Source organism: Acomys russatus, chromosome 5 (assembly GCF_903995435.1).
Source record: "Acomys russatus chromosome 5, mAcoRus1.1, whole genome shotgun sequence".
In the NCBI taxonomy this organism is placed as follows: Eukaryota; Metazoa; Chordata; class Mammalia; order Rodentia; family Muridae; genus Acomys; species Acomys russatus.
The window spans coordinates 26,632,174-26,648,958 of NC_067141.1; the positions used below are offsets into that span (position 1 = coordinate 26,632,174).

The following is a 16,785-nucleotide window of genomic DNA, read 5'->3' on the forward strand; positions in this document are numbered from 1 at the left end:
GGGAAGAGGAGGCTGGGTGGCAGGCAGAACCTGGAATTGGGGTAGCATCCAGGGAAATCTCAGAAGCTGCAGGACCGCCTGCCCTGTGAGGGGAGGTCTTATTTTACAGCTGCAGAAGTAGAGAATCCAAAGCTAGAGCCGAGCTCACTGCCCCTCAACAGTCTCCTGTCCCGCTGTCCCCTCCCCGGCCCACGGAGGACAGCAAGCCTACTGCCGATGGTCTCTTTATTTCCACCTTGGTCTCACTGCTAGCCTACCTCCAGGGTCCCAGACCCCAAACTCAGCAGCAGACAGTTTATAAATAAATAAATTACAAAAACAGGCAGAAGGAATGACCCTGGAGAGCCTCCCCAGGGCTAGGCAGCTTAGTGCTCTGTGAGCGACAGCCGCAGGATCCGCTGTAAGTCTTCTTCCTCCTGCTGGCCCCGTCGCTCCCGCTCCTCCTGTTCCCTTGAAGACAACTCCAGGGCCAGGCGAAGTTGCTCCTCAAAGCTTGGGGGTGCCGGGGATGGAGGCGTCCTCTGAGGAGATTCTTGACCCCTGGATTCTGTGGACAGCTGTAGGCTTTCCTGAAGGGCCCTTCAGGGTAAGGGTTGAAGGAGAGCAGATCAGTGAAGTTTCAAAGGGGCCCAGGGCATGTAATTTTGAGAACAAGGTGTCAGGGCAGAGGCAGGCCCTCTTTTGGCCCTTCCTGCTCCTCACAGCGGGCAGCATGTTGTCCTGTGAAGGCACGGCTTCCTGCCCACCACCGGCAATCAGCCAAGGACCTACGCCCAGTTCCTGGGGGGGACCCACCTCTCCAGCTGAAGCTGCTCTTCGAACACTGTGACTTGGGGAGGAGGGTGAATGCCAGGCCGTGTGTTGGTCAGAGCTTCCCACACAGTCACCTGCAGCAGGCAGAGCCCAGAACGGTCACCGGGGGCCAGTGGCTAATAGAGACCAGGACCCACCCTCCACTGGCATCCCACCTGCTCGGCCTCTGTGCCTGCCTCAAGGAGGCTCTGCTGGATGGCAAACTGCAGCAGGTCATCATCCTCATCCCGGAGGGGCTCACTGCGTTCCGCACCCAGCACACTGTATCCCTCAGGCACCTCGAACACAGCGGGATCCACCTCACACGGAAAAGGGCTTCCTGGGCAGGGGCAGCAAAGAGGTCGTGTTCAGCCCCGAGGCTGGTCAGTTGCCACCTATGTCTCTTGTAGCTACAGCCATACCTGAAGCAGAAACTGCAGAACCGGGGGTGGGAACCCACACTGAGCTTACGGGCTCATCGCAGCCGCACAGGTTGCTGAAGGTGATACGGGCATTGAGCACGTGGAAGAGGGGAATCTCTGAGAGGAGAGAGCCATGGCTGAGCTGCTTGCACCCTACGGTAGACCCCAAACCTGAGGAGGGCATCGTGCCCAAGTCCTGGCGACCCCCTTGGCTGCCTTCTCACCAATCTTGACAGGGAAGCCCGGCGGGAGGCGTAGAGTGATGAAATCCCGAAGCTTGGCAAAGTGAGCATTGCTGATGGCCATCAGATCGATGATGGGTGTCACCTGGTCACCCAAGGACAAGGGGTGCTCTTCACTTAGCCACAGTGTCGCCTTGAACCTGTCCAATTGACCACAGGAAGTGGGTCAGGGACCCCCCTGGTGCCTCACCCTTTCTAGCCCCCTGCCTGTGCTGTTCTTCTTCCCGGGTCAGCTCCTACAGACTGCTGCCCCCAGGAGCCCAGTGCTGGCTCTAAAGATGGAGCAGTCTCAGCCCCAGGGCTGTTCTGGTGCTGATGATGGCTTTGTGCCACTCTTTTGATCTGCATGAGGAGGGGTGGAGCCACCCTGCGGGCTTGTCTCTGGTCCTTGTCCATAGTCTGGTCTTTGTCTGAAGCTAGTCAGCACTGTCCACTTGATTGTGCTAGATGGACACGCACGTATGCACGCGCACGCACGTGCACACACACACACACACGCGCACACACACACACACACACACACGCACGCGTGTACATACAGCAGCGCTGTGCTTGAGTGTGGAGTGCAGCCTAGGGGTTGGGAACTACTTTGGGCTTTAGTCCATCTCCAACAGTGTTTGAGCAGAGGCACATGAGGCCACACAGCGTGTAGACCTGCTACAAGGCACCATCACCGTGACTACATCCACTGTGGGCATGTACATCGGGTTGACTTTTTGTTTTTCTGGAGAAGAAAACAGACTCCCAGAAGAGAAGATTATCTCCTTGTGGTATAAGCCAGTGAACAGCAGAGCTATGGGCCTTCTCACTCTGTCATGCTCTGGTCCCCAGCATATGCTCACTGAGTTGAACAGAAAAGCAAGGCAGGAATGGTGTGATCCCACTACTTGGGTTGTTCTGAGCTGGAGACTAGCCTGAGCTACGTAAATGAGCTCCAAGCCAGGGCTACACAGTGGGACCCTGTATCAGAAAGCCCAAAACAAACAAGCAGTATCAGATTGTGATGATCAACTGAGTATGGCCAACTCCCTGGGCCCAAGGTACATGCTAGGTTCTCAGACCATGGCTAAGAGAGGCATGGCTCCCACCCTGCGGAACACAGTCCAGAGAGAAGCCTACTAGGCAAGCAGACCCCTCACTGTGACACTCCATTTGAGACAGGACTCTGCCAGTGCTCAAGGTCCCCTGACGGAACGCCCCACCTGCCCCCAGACCTCACCTCTGTACTTTGCTGGACATTTCGATGGGGCGGCCAATGTTTCTGGACTCCAGGCTGAAGGTAGGGTCAAAGTATTCCTCCGCAGAAATGGCTGTGGGGTTGGTGGGACTGGCCGCCTGCTGCACTGGAGCCTGAGTGAGAACCCAGGGCAGGACTTAGCCCTCAGTATGTACAGGAAGTACCCACCGACCCTGGCTTGTCCCAGCCCTTCCCTAGCCAAGCTTACCCCACTGTGGGAGGAGTGCTGCTGGGCCATCCCCAGGAAGGACTGGAATGGAGTCTTCCCGGCTGAGAAGTAGTAGGAACTGTGAGGGATCTCTGGGCCACTTCCCAGCCTGCATTCAGCCGCTTTCTGCCTGGGAGCCTCCCATTGGGTGGGAGAGGGTTCTAGCAAGAAGAGAGGCCTCCCACCCTGCCTGGAGTGGTGGAGCCCTGGCACCAGACCACAGGATGACTGGGCGGCAGGCAGTCGCACCTGGGTTTACCTTTGTTCCTTAACTTGTCCTGATCAGAAAGGTGCTCTGTTCTTGTGCGTGTCACCAGCTCCACGTTGGTGGCACTGTACACCTGGGGATCAGGGGAAGAAACAGGGAACTCAGGGCTCGGAGCCTGATCCTCACATTCAGACTCATCAGCCAGGATCCCACAGTAGAGCAGGCAGCAGGGTCTGAACCCCAGGAGTCAGTAACAGGGGCATGACGTTAGCGTGCCAAGAAAAACATGATAGAAAACCATCCATTAGTGCATCTCAGAGCCTAGGGAAGGGTCAGCACTGCTCTAGGCCATAGAAATTCCCTTTGCTTGGTCAGGCTTCTGGGGTGAAAACTATTACATCTCTCCCTGTACCATGTGAGGACATGAAGGAACTCAGCCCCAAGGTCTCACAGGCTATCCCCAAGTCCCCTAGCCTAGTAGCCCCTCCTACCTTGGCCTCATAACCACTAACAGTCTCCATTTTCTCAGACCGCCATCCCCAGATACCACATTTGTTTCTGCAACAGAAAAGACAGGAGTTGTGAGGACCAGTACCCCTTAGTATACAACAAAAGCCCCTTTACCCAGCTGGCTCTGACTACCCAACTGCCAGGGTCCCTTCCCACAGTGACAGATATAGGGGCCTGGACAGCAAGAACGTTTGCACAAGGGCCAAGGACCAGAAAAGCAAGAGTAGTTCTTTTTTGTTTGTTTAAGACAGGGAGCTCAGACTTGGCTTGCCTCTGCCTCCTAGTGCTGAGATTAAAGGCATGCACTAGCATGCCTGGCTCTTAATTCTTAATTTTATTAGGTATGATAATGGTGTTAGGGCTCGGCTAAAAACTGTGCATGAATGCAGAAACATTTTTTTATTGAGATAAGATGTCTGGGATAGCCGGGTGTGGTGGCACAAGCCTTTAATTCCAGCAATAGAAGGTAGAGGCAGGCAGATCTCTGTGAGTTTGAGGCCAGCCTGGTCTACAAAACAAGTCCTGGATAGCCAAGGCTACATAGAGAACCCCTGTCTTGAAAAACCAGAAAAGAAAGAAAAAAGATGTCTAGGATGATTCTGTTGTCATTTATTTTTCATTGTTGTTTGAGAGTCTATCTATGGAAACCAGGCTGGTCTTGAACTCACAGAGATCCCTCTGCCTCTGGCTCCCAAGTGTGCACACATACTCACAGAAATATAAGAAGAAATAAATCTAAATAGGTATCTATAACAAGTCAGGAGACGATTCTTTTTCTCTTCATCATCATCTACCCAGAGAGAAAAGTGCAGGACTGAATGGCTTTGCCATAGTCTACCAACCATTTAAAGAATTAGTATCAGGTATTTACCAGCTCTTCTACAAAATGAATAATGAGGTAATACTTTTCAACCCATGCTTTGCCTCATAACAAAACCAGACAGAGACATGAAAAGGAAACTGCGAATTCTAGGTGTCCCTCAGCAGCATTGTGCCTGCCTGGTTGGTGTGCATGGAAACCCTTTCTTCCTTCCTTTCTTTCTTTCTTTCTTTCTTTCTTTCTTTCTTTCTTCTTCTTCTTTTTCCTCGAGACAGGGTGTCTTTGTGTAGCCTTGGCTGTCCAAAACCAGGCTGGCCTTGAACTCAGAGATTCGGTTGCCTCTGCCTCCCAAGTCCTGGGATTAAAGGTGTGTGCCCATGCCAGCGTGTTTTCCTTTTAATCCCAGGTGTGGGATATGGGCCCGCTTCAGAGCAACTATGATTTGTCCTGTGCTCTAGCAGAGGCATGGTTTTGCCAGCTGCAGATAGTTTCTGCTATTGTGTGACACTTGGGATTCTGAGGCTTTTTCAGAGGGTATATAAATGCTAGGGACCAGAGAGAAGGGGTGTAGATATAAGGTTATTGTGTAGTTCAAATGCTGATTTCTGTAACCCCCATATCTGGTTGCAATCCTTGTTCTGAGAATCTCCTGTCTCAATGTTGTGTAAACACTGCTCCTCAATTGTTTCTTGATATGCCAATAAATCAGCTTACAGCTGAGCAGGGGAGAGAATAGGGCTGGACTTCCTGACAGCCAGGAGAGGAGGAGAGAGAGGAGGACATAGGGGATTCAGCCATAGGAGAGGTCCAGGTGACATCAGGAGAGGAGCTGGAGCAGAGAAGGCAGGAGGGATGTATGTTGGGGAGGAAACCAGATTAGTATAGAGGGCTAAGAATAGAGTAATAACTGCTTGGTTCTTGTGCTGTGAAGCTTGTTAAAATAAAGAGTCTCAATTATTTGTGTGATAGCCAGGTTAAAAGAGAAACTAAGAGGCTGGAGAGACCGTTCAGCTGTTAAGAGTACTGTCTGTTCTTCCAGAGGCCCTGAGTTCAATTCCCAGCAACCACATGGTAGCTCACAACCATCTATCTATACTGGGATCTGATGTCCTCTTCTGCCATCAGGTGTACATATAGATAGAACACTCATATATGTAAAAATAAATAAATCTGGGGCTGGAGAGATGGCTCAGTGGTTAAGAGCGCCACCTGCTCTTCCAGAGGTCCTGAGTTCAATTCCCAGTAACCACATGGTGGCTCACAACCATCTATACTGTGATCTGATGTCCTCTTCTGGCATGCAGGTGTACATACAGACAGAACACTGTATACATAATAAATAAATCTTTTTTACAAAATAAATCTTTAAAAAAATAAATCTTATTTGTTTTTGATTTGTTTTGTTTTTGAGACAGGGTTTCTCTGTGTAGCCCTGGCTGTCCTGGACTCACTCTGTAGACCAGGCTGGCCTTGAACTCACAGTGATCCATCTGCCTCTGCCTCCTGAGTGCTGGGATTAAAGGCGTGCGCCACCATAGCCTGTCTTAAATAAATCTTAAAAAAAGAAGAGAAACAAACACAGTTTTTATAAAAATAACTTAAACAAAGGGGTGGGCTGTTTGTTGTTTGTTATTTGTTAAGTAGTCCTGTGCAAAGAAAAAACATCAAGAATAAGAATAATAAAAAGAAGAAGTCTAGAACAGCCAGGGCTCTTACACAGAGAAACCCTGTCTTGAAAAACCTAAAAAATATAATAATAATAATAATAATAATAATAATAATAATAATAATAATAGGAAATAATTATTAGCCGGGCGTGATGTTGCACGCCTTTAGTGCCAGTGATGAGAGGCAGAGGCAGGTGGATAGCTGTGAGTTTGAGGCCAGCCTGGTTCAGGACAGCCGAGGCCACACAGAGAAACACTGTCTCGAAAAACCAAAAAAGAAAAAATAAAAGAAAGAATTAGATATCCTGATGGTGAGGACAAACTCCCCTGAGGAACAGGAAGGAGCCTGACAGTAACATCATCCTCTTTCTTCTCTCATATCTAGTGTTAGGGAGCTGAAAGGGAAGAGGGGAAAGGGTAGAGAAAGGTGAAAGAAAAAGGAACCCATAAAGAAGTAAAAATTCTATTACAGAGAGAAAAAGAAAAAGAAGCAAGAGAGACAAACAGGCTGACTATAGACCAATATTTCTTTTAAATATATAGACAAAATCCTCTGAAAACTATTAGCCAACAAAACCTGATAACAGACAGAAAGAGCTCAAGTAACATCATCCCAGAAATGTAAGGTTGGTTCAATATCAAAAAAATCAACTGATGTAATAAATCATATGAACAAGCTGGGCACGGTGGCTCATGCCTTTAATCTCAGCACTCGAAGGCAGGTGGATTGCTGTGAGTCTACAATGTGAGTCCAGGACAGCCAAGGCTACACAGAGAAACCCTGTCTTGAAAAACCAAAAAAAAAAAAAAAAAAAAAAAAAAAAAAAAAAAGAATGACCTCCCCCCACCATAGGCTCATACATATGAATGCTATGCTTGGTCATCAGGAAGTGGCACTTTAAAAAAATTATTATGTATACAATGTTCTGCCTGCATGTGTGCCTGCCCACCAGAAGAGGACACCAGATCTCATTATAGATGGTTGTGAGCCACCTTGTGGTTGCTGGGATTGAACTCAGGACCTCTGGCAAGAGCAGACAGTGTCCTTAACCTCTGATCCATTTCTCCAGCCCAGAGAGTGGCACTCTTGAAAAAGGATTAGGAGGTATAGCCTTGTTGGAGGACATGGGCTTTAGGACCTGTCGGTCTGCTTGCAGATCAGGATATAGCTCTCAGCAACTGCTCGAGTGCCATGCTATGGCCATGCTCCTCCCTGTCATGATGATAATGGACTAAACCTGTAGGCAAGCACCTAATTAATGGTTGTTTTTTTTTTTTAATAGGGGCTGTAGTAGTCACGATATCTCTTCATAGTGACAGAACACTGACTGAGTCAAAATCAAACCCAGGGTCTTGCACATGCTAAGTATACATTTATTATTGAACTATAACCCTCACCCTCTTTTTTTTTTTTTTTTTTTTTTGAGACAAGGTTTTTCTGTGATCCACCTGCCTCTGCCTCCCGAGTGCTTGGATTAAAGGCATGCGCCACCACCTCCTGGCTAACCCTCACCCTCAAAAGAATACTTAAAAAACAAACAAACAAACAAACAAACAAAACACATGGTGATACCAATGAAACACTGAACAAATCCAACTCTTCATTAAAAAAAAAAAAAAACCTCAATTATTAGAAATAGAAGCAAACATCTTCACTTGATAAGAACCTCATAAGTATTAGTAATGATGAGAGTGAATATTTTTTCCTGAGGCTCCTGACACTTCTAATTAACACTGTACTGGAACTCTCAGCTGGAAAACTTAAGCAAGCAAAAGAAATAAAGACATCTATATTGAAAAGGAACAAGATGCCAGGCGTGGTGGCGCATGTCTTTAATCCCAGCACTTGGGAGGCAGAGGCAGGTGGATTGCTGTGAGTTCAAGGACAGCCTGGTCTACAAAGCGAGTCGAGGACAGCCAAGGTTACACAGTGAGACCCTGTCTCAAAAAAAAAAAAAAAGAAAAAAAAGAAAGAAAGAAAGAAAGAAAACAAACAAGCTACATTTATAGATATGATTTTATATAGTAAAAATATTGGGTCTAGAGAGGTGGCTCAGAGGTGAGAGCACTTCTGGCTCTACTGCAGGGCAAAAATTTGGACCCTGGTGCCCATATCAGGCAGCTACATATGGCTATTACCCCAGCTCCAAGGTCTCTGACACCCCCTTGTGGCCTCTCCAGGCAGTGCACACACATGGTATATATACATATATGCAAGCAAGCACTCATACAAATAAAATCTTACTTTTAAATATGAAGGATTTTGCTAAATATCTAGTTGAAATAATGAGTATAGCAATGTTCCAGGTTATGTGGCCAATGTAGACTTATATTTTTATATTCACAATGAACAAATTCAAATTTTAAAAAGGAGAGGTTGGAGAGATGGCTTAGTGGTTAAGAGCCCATATTTCTCTTTTAGAGGACCCAGGTTCTATTTCCAATACATACATGGTGAATCCAAGGGATCCAATGCCCTCTTCCTACTTTCATGGGTACTAGGCAAACACGTGGTACACACACACACATATATATGCAAGCAAAATGCTTTCACATAAAATAAATCATACAAATTTAATTTTTAAAAATTAATGAAATAAGGTGGACGTGGCGATGCACGCCTTTAATCCCAGCACTCGGGAGGCAGAGGCAGGTGGATCTCTGTGAATCTGAGGCTAGCCTGGTCTACAGAGTGAGTTCCAGGATAGCCACAGCTAGATAGTGAGAGGCCCTGTATCAAACAAAGAAACAAACAAACAATAGCAGAACTGACAAAATGGCTCACTGGGTAAAAGAACCTGCTGCCACCAAATCTGAGCTCAATCCCCAGGAGCCACATGGTAGAAGGAGGGAACCAACCAATCCCAAAGAAATCCTCTGATTTTCATACATGTAACATTGAATACATATGTGTGTGCATCTCTCTCTCTCTCTCTCTCTCTCTCTCTCTCTCACACACACACACACACACTCTCACAACACACACACTCACACATGTGCACTTACACACACACACACATACACAAAATAGATAAAGTAAATGTATATAAGAAAAAAAGGATAACAGCACTTGGGAGGCAGAGGCAGGTGGATCTCTGTGGGTTTGAGGCCAGCCTGGTCTACAAGGTGAGCTTAAGGCCAGAGGAGTAAAAACCTCTCTGAAACAAATAGCAACAAAACAAAAAAGAAGGAAAAGGAACAGATGGCTTACAGAAATGGAAACAATTGTAAATCGTATGATCAATTTCTTTTTTTTTAAAGATTTATTTGTGCATCTGTGTATATAAACACTCTATTTGCACGTATGATCACATGACAGAAGAGAGCATCAGACAGAAGAGAACATAAGATCACATTATAGATGGTTGTGAGCCACCATGTAGTTGCTGGGAATTAAACTCAGGACCTCTGGATGAGCACCAGTGCTTTGAACCGCTGAGCCGTCTCTCCAGCCCATGATCAATTTCTCAGGGTATATAAAGAAGCCAGGCACGGTGGTCATGCCTGTAGCCCTAGCACTTAGGAAACGGAGACTAGAGGACTGCAACAAGTTTGAGGTCATCTTGGTATTAAGAGTAAGATTCTGTTGGTGTGGTGGCGCACGCCTTTAACCCCAGCACTCGGGAGGCAGAGGCAGGCGGACCGCTGTGAGTTCAAGGCCAACCTGGTCTACAAAGTGAGTCCAGGACAGCCAAGGCTACACAGAGAAACCCTGTCTCGAAAACAAAAACAACAACAACAACAACAAAAGAGTAAGATTTTAAACTGGGCATTGTGTGCAAATCTTTAATCCCAGCACTCAGTGAGGCAGAGGCAGGAGGATCTCTGTGAGTTCGAGGCCAACCTGGTCTACGAAGCAAGTCCAGGACACCCAAGGCTACACAGAGAAACGCTATCTTGAAAAACCAAAAACCAAACCAAAACAACAATAAAAAGGAAATAAAACTGGGCGTGGTGGCACAGGCCTTTAATTCCAGCACTTGCGAGACAGATGCAGGAGGATCTCTGTGAGTTCGAGGCCAGCCTGGTCTACAAAGTGAGTCCAGGACAGCCAAGGCTGCACAGAGAAACCCTGCCTCAAAAATCAAAAACAAACAAAAAGAAATAAGATTCTATATTTAAAAACACAAACAAAAAAATAGAATATGTAAAGAATTCACCAGGCACTGGGTGGTGACAGCGCACGCCTTTAATCCTAGCGCTTGGGAGGCAGAGGCAGGTGGATCGCTGTGAGTTTGAGGCCAGCCTGGTTTACAAAGTGAGTCCAGGACAGCCAAGGCTACACAGAGAAACACTGTCTCAAAAAAACAAAAAACAAAACAAACAAAAAAACAACCAAGAATTCACCAGGCAGTGGTGGCACATGCCTTTAATCCTAGCACTTGGGAGGCAGAGGCAGAGGCAGGCCAATCTCTGAGTGTGAGGCCAGCCTGGTCTACAGAGTGAGTTCCAGGACAGCCAGGGATACACCAAGAAGTCCTGTCTTGAAAAAACAAAACAAACAAACAAACAAAAAGAATCCAATAGCAAAAAGAGGACCCTGGGGCTGGAGAGATGACTCAGAGTTTAAGAGCAGTGGCTGCTCTCCCAGAGGTCCTGAGTTCAAATCCCAGAAACCACATGGTGGCTCATGACCATCTATAATAAGATCTGGTGCCCTCTTCTGGCAAGCAATCATACATGCAGGCAGAAGACTGTGTAATAAATAAAATCTTTTAAAGAGAGAGAGAAGCTGGATGTGGTGACACACACCTTTAGTCCCAGGACTCGGGAGGCAAGAGGCAGGTGGATGGAAGCGAGTTCAAGGCCAGCCTGGTCTACAAAGTGAGTCCAGGACAGCCAAGGCTACACAGAGAAACCCTGTCTTGAAAAACAAAAAAACAAAACAAAACAAAACTGCAGTGAGGGAGCTTGAGAGATGGATCAGAGGTTAAAAGCACTGGCTGCTCTTCCACAGGTCCTGAGTTCAATTTCCAGCAACCACATCTATAATGAGATCTGGTGTCTTCTTCTGGCCTACAAACATACATGCAGGCAGAACACTGCAAACATAATAAATAAATAAATCTTAAAAAAAAAAACAAAACTGGCCGGGCGTGGTGGCGCATGCCTTTAATCCCAGCACTCGGGAGGCAGAGGCAGGCGGATCGCTGTGAGTTCGAGGCCAGCCTGGTCTACAAAGTGAGTCCAGAACGGCCAAGGCTACACAGAGAAACCCTGTCTCGAAAAACAAAAACAAAAACAAAAACAAAAACTGCAGTGAGGTGTGATATCCAATCCATAAGCCTAGCTGGAACGCAGAGATCAAAGAACGACCAATAAGGCGCACTGGTGAGAATGTGGAGAAACTGGGACCATCATAGTCTGCCGGTAGCAGCCCTTTGGTAAACAGTCTGGCGTGTCATCAAACAAAACATATTGAGTTGTTATATAACCCACGAGTTCCTCTCAAAGGCTAGGGATGTATCTAGGGGCAATGAAAACACATGCTCGCCCAGAATTTATATATAAGTGTACAGTGTGATTATTTCTAAAGGGCAAACGGCAGAAACAACCCAAACGTCTATTGATGGAATTATATCAATCAACCAGTCAATCAATCAGGGCTGGAGAGATGGTCCAATGGTAAAAAGCACTAGCTGGCCTGGCATGGTGGCACACATCTGTAAACTCAGGGAGGCAGAGGCAGGTGGATCTCTGTGAGTTTGAGGTCAACCTAGTCTACAAAGGGCGTCCAGGACAGCGAAGGTTACATAGAAAAACCCTGTCTGGAAAAACAAAAACAAAAACCCCAAAAAAACAAACCCAAAAGGCAAAAACACTGACTGTTCTTCCAGAGGTCCTGAGCTCAATTCCCAGCAATCACATAGTGGCTCACAACCATCTATAATGAGATTTGGCGCCCTCTTCTGGCATGCGGGTGTACATATAGATAGAGGACTCCTTTTTTGTTTTGTTTTGTTTTTTCAAGACAGGGTTTCTCTGTGTAGCCTTGGCTGTCCTTGACTCACCTTGTAGACCAGGTTGGCCTCAAATTTACAGAGATCTATCTGCCTCTGCCTCTGGGTGCTGGGATCAAAGGCATGTGCCACCACGCCTAGTTAATGGTAGGTTCTTACACTGGGTTCAGCCATAGTAATAAATGAAGAGTTACATACTACGGTTACAGTTTGGATGAACTTTGAGAACATCATAATGTGAATGAAATCAACACAGAAAAAGCAACATATTTCAAATTCCATTCAAGTGCAAATTCCAAATAGGGAGATTGACAGCAACAGCAAATAGATTAGTGGACAGTTAGGGCTGCTTGGGACAATTGTGGTGATGGCATATATTTGTTAATAAAAGCCATAGTGGGCTGGAGAGATGGCTCAGAGGTTAAGAGCACCTTCTGTTCTTTATAAGGTCCCAAGTTCAATTCCCAGCAACCACATGGTGGCTTACAACCACCTGTTATGAGATTGGGTGCCTTCTTGTGATGGGCAGGCACACGTGTGGGCAGAATACTGTATAAATAATAAATAAATCTTAAAAAATAAATAAATAAATAAAAGCCATAGTAATGCCTGCACCCCAACCTAAGCAGCCTCTAGTGGCGTGGCATTGGCCACACATAGGTGTCAGCAGCCTCAAGGATAGCTCTGCTGTTACTGCCAGTGGTTTACACTGTGCATGATGACACGCCTATAATCCCACTGCTCAGGATTTGAGCCAGGAGGATCTCTGGTTCAAGGCTAGCCTAGGCTACAAAATGAGACTCTTTTTAAAAATGTGGGTTTTCCTATCACTCCTCCATCCCCACCCCTGGTGTGCCAGGCCCCGACTGACCTCTCAAAGGCCACATTGCGCGTGTCCAGGTGGGTAGACACGATAGGAGAGGTGAGGCGGCTGGCAACATGCTCTTCGCTGGGCCTCATGGCAGCCAGCAGTGCTTCTGGTTCATGCAGCGCGGGGCCTAATGTCTCTGTGTGCACCACCTGCCGGTCATGGTCCACTTCCATCACCAAGGCTCCTGCCTCTGTCAGCCGGAAGACAAACATGTCAGTGGCAAGTGCTACCAGTGAGCTATCCTCAGCCCGTTACTGCTAACTGGATATACCCTGAGCCCCTGGATGCCCTTCCACCCTCGGCTTCCGTCTCCACTTTCAGAAACCACAGAGATAGAAGGGTATGCCCTCACAAGTCACTGGGGAGTCAGGGTGCCAGCACACTTGTTCCTGCAGCAAGAACCCCAGAGCTCACCCTGACCCCTGAAGATGAAGCTCCTCCTGCCACGCTGCCAGGTCATGTGCTCAAAGCCCAAGAGACTAGTGTCCACCCGCAGGCTCTCACCCCGCTTCCACACACGGTACACATCGCTTGGGCACATCTTGGATACAAGCGGCACTGCAAGGAGCCTCAGAGTCATTGGCAGTCTCCCCCAAATGGCCCACCCCGAGGCCTCAGCCGCCGATGGGTCCCCACTCACCCCAGCTGGTGAACTCCCATTTCATTTCTACGTAGAAGTCAGGGGCCTAAGGAAGACCAGAGCTGCCCGTTAGGGCCTGGTGCCGCAGCCTAGCGGGCCTCAGGGATCACATTTCACCACTACTCTTTGGGTACCCACAAACTGATGCGCTGATGTGGCCCAGCCAGACTCCCACTCCAAATAAACCATGCCAAGGAGAGGGCCCAAGTAGGCTCTAACATGGGCTCTACATATAAAGAAGCTATGAGCACTGGGGGCTTGGAGCCAGTCCCAACATGGCCCACAGCCCCACAGTGGGGGCCTCCAAGGGCCTCTGTTCTGTGTCTCTGAGTCCTGATCTGTAAAGGGGACACAGTGAGCCTTCCAGGCCTTCCCTGACACGAGGAAGCACAAGTGTGCCCTGTCCTTTGCATGCCTAGGACAGAGGACACAGAAGTAGGCATTTCAGGTCCAGGCCATCTGTACTCAGTCACCCTTCTGGAAATGTACGTCCTCTAGAAGGCCTACCATTCTGCCCAAGAGAGTTCTGGCACCAGAGACCCTTAGTACTGGCCCATGTCTTCCTTCCAAAAGACCCAGTCTCCTCTGCATGGGCCTGGGATCCTCTGTTTCTTATATGACCCTTGGCAGAGGTCAAGGCATAGATGGTGGGAAAGCATACTGCACAGCGCAGATACCCTTTGAAAGCCAGGCCTATCCCAGGGTCCAGGGTGGCCCCTGTACTGATACCACACTTCTTTACTATACCCTACCATACCTGCCGGAGTTTGTTGAGCAGTTCTGGAATGCCAGCCAACCTCTGTGTGGCCCTCTGGAAGTCCCGATACTGGAGTACCAACTGCACCATCTCGGGGTCCCCAGTGCTGACTGCCTCCTGCAGGACTGGGGAGACATGTGACTGCTGGGGGAGCCCCCTCTTAGTGACCCCAGGCTCGACTACTCATTCTCTCCCAACAACCTGGATGCCAGCTAGTCTCCAGGGAAGACCCTGGGCCCTGGGTAGTACCTGCCCAGCCCTGGCGGCTCTCTCTGCCCACGTTGGCATTATGTCGAAGGAGGACTCTCACAGACTCCAGGTTCCCCAAGGACACGGCCAGCTCGAGAGGGGTCCGCCCTCGGGGATCCTCCTGTTCAATGTCATGCTGAGGGAGATGGGACACTCAACACGAGGCAAGAGAGAGCTGAAGCAAGATGGTCATTGGATTGAAAAGGGCTGGCGTTACTATGGGAAACCAGGTCAGTGAGAAGAAAGAGGGTGGCCTACGTGGACTGAAGGGTGTCAGGGTAAAGGGGACAGTGAGAGCCAGTGCCTTCTGCGGCCCATAGAGTTGGGGGCCTGGTGTCAGTCTAGAGAGGCCGGTTTGAGGACCGAGAGCAAGGTTCTTGTCCTCAATCTAGCTCAGAGGTGATGAGAGTGAATCCCGAGCTTAATGCAATACGAAGTGGGCAGAGAGCAGAGCAAGGCCCAGCGCAGGGAGATGCAGCTAAATAAATGCTCATGCTTGAGAGCGGATGACCTGGGCTTCGGATAGGGCTGGACCTAAGAAGTCAGGATGCGGCTGCGGAGCACAGCAGGGACAGGTGGGCTGCAGGGTGGATTCCACACCTCGGCACGGGGACCAACCAGATTCCCAGCGGGGCCTCACCTGGTTGCTGTGCAGTGCGGCCTCCAGTTCGCGGTGCCGGTTCGCCCAGACTAGCCGGTGCAGCGGGAAGGTGGGGCCCAGGCCGGCCATGCTGGGCCTCAGCGCCGCATCCCGAGTAAACGGCCCAGCCCTTCTTGGCCTACGCCTGGCACGACCCCCCGCGCCTCCGCTCCGAGCCGGACCTCAGCTGCACCCGCCGCAGACCCGCGGACCCCTGACAGGAGCCGCGGCAGCAAGAGCGAGAGCGTCAGGGAGGGCGGGGCGGGGGCCCGGGGGCGGGGCTACACGGGGCTAGGGCGTGGCGTCGGGCTCCGCGCCCCCTCGCCTCCCGCAGCCATGGCAACCACTGCAGGTCTGTGCGCTGGGGGCGGGTGGAGTGTGTAGGGGGTGCTGTCCAGTCTCCAGGGCAACCACACGCGCCCCAGGAACAGCCGGAACCTCGTTGCGAAGCCACCAGGGTCGGTAGGGGGCGTTCTGGAGAGCGGGGCCTGGCTGTAGCCGCACCCGCCTGCAGGGGGCGCTCCGGGAAGGGAGCGGGGAGGCGCAGTGGCGCGGAGACTGGGCCCAGGCACCTACGCATGCAATGGGCCCTGGCCCGGTGCTCTTACAGACCATCGCCCACAACGTGTCCTTCCACTCAGCCCACTCCCTTGGGAAGTCTTTACCTCATCCCTGCCAGGCAAGGTGCTTGGCTTCTAGAGATGGGTGCCCAGCAGCAACCCCTAAAGCTGACCTGTCAATGCCTCTTCCCTCTGCCTGGCCCTGATTCCCGGAAGACATCACACCATGAGTGGGGAGTCCTCCAGCATCAGTGGAATCAGGAACAGGAATACTAGGGTTGGGGATGCAAGCCTAGCCAATAACCAATATATATATAGATTATATATATAATACAGCTTTCCTGGTGGGAGACTGGTCATAGTGCACACTGCCACCACATGGGCCCCTTTTGCAGAGGCTGCATTTTGCTGTCAACGGGGAAGGAAGGAGAGTTTCGAAACAAGGCCAGCACTTCCACCCACACCGGATCTAGGGCTCAGGCAGTCAGCTTAGTTCCGGCCCTTGGTTCTCTTAGTCCTACCATGGAGTCTGTCTCTGATCCTGGTCTTGATGGGTGGTGAGGTAGTAAACCAGACTTTCCAAACTTGGAACTGATCTATTTATCTATTTATAAACGTTACACTTAATTAACTACCCATTCAAACTTGCACGTGGGTGCCCATGAATGTGGAGGTCAAAAGACAACTTTTTTAAAAAATTAATTTATTCAGATCACATCTCAATTGTTATCCCATCCACTGTATCCTCCTGTTCCTCCCTCCCTCCCGCTTTCACCCTATTCCCCTCCCCTATGTCTGTGACCAAGTGGGATCTCCTCCCCGACTATATGACCATAGCCTATCAAGTCTCATCTTGGTAGCCTGCTTATCCTTCCTCTGAGTGCTACCAGGCCTCCCCACCAAGGAGATGTGGTCAAATATGGGGCACCAGAGTTCACGTCAGAGTCAAAAGACAACTTTTAAGAGTTGGTTCTCTCCCACCCTTGAACTTGGGTTGTCAGG

The 16,785-nt window shown here is 49.3% G+C and overlaps 1 protein-coding gene across 1 annotated transcript; it reads right to left on the reverse strand.

The window, feature by feature from the left end:
- Window positions 1-192: 192 nt before the first annotated feature.
- Ankrd13d (ankyrin repeat domain 13D) lies at window positions 193-15,488 on the reverse strand. Its single transcript, XM_051145818.1, has 15 exons — window positions 15,224-15,488; window positions 14,584-14,719; window positions 14,335-14,459; window positions 13,578-13,623; window positions 13,352-13,495; window positions 12,938-13,127; window positions 3,601-3,667; window positions 3,161-3,242; window positions 2,902-2,963; window positions 2,676-2,806; window positions 1,439-1,596; window positions 1,215-1,331; window positions 969-1,132; window positions 796-887; window positions 193-579 (listed from the first exon to the last, which is right to left on the reverse strand). Exons 1-15 carry the CDS (start codon window positions 15,311-15,313, stop codon window positions 366-368), a joined length of 1,818 nt encoding a protein of 605 aa, XP_051001775.1. The 5' UTR covers window positions 15,314-15,488; the 3' UTR covers window positions 193-365.
- Between the last annotated feature and the right edge of the window lie 1,297 nt (window positions 15,489-16,785).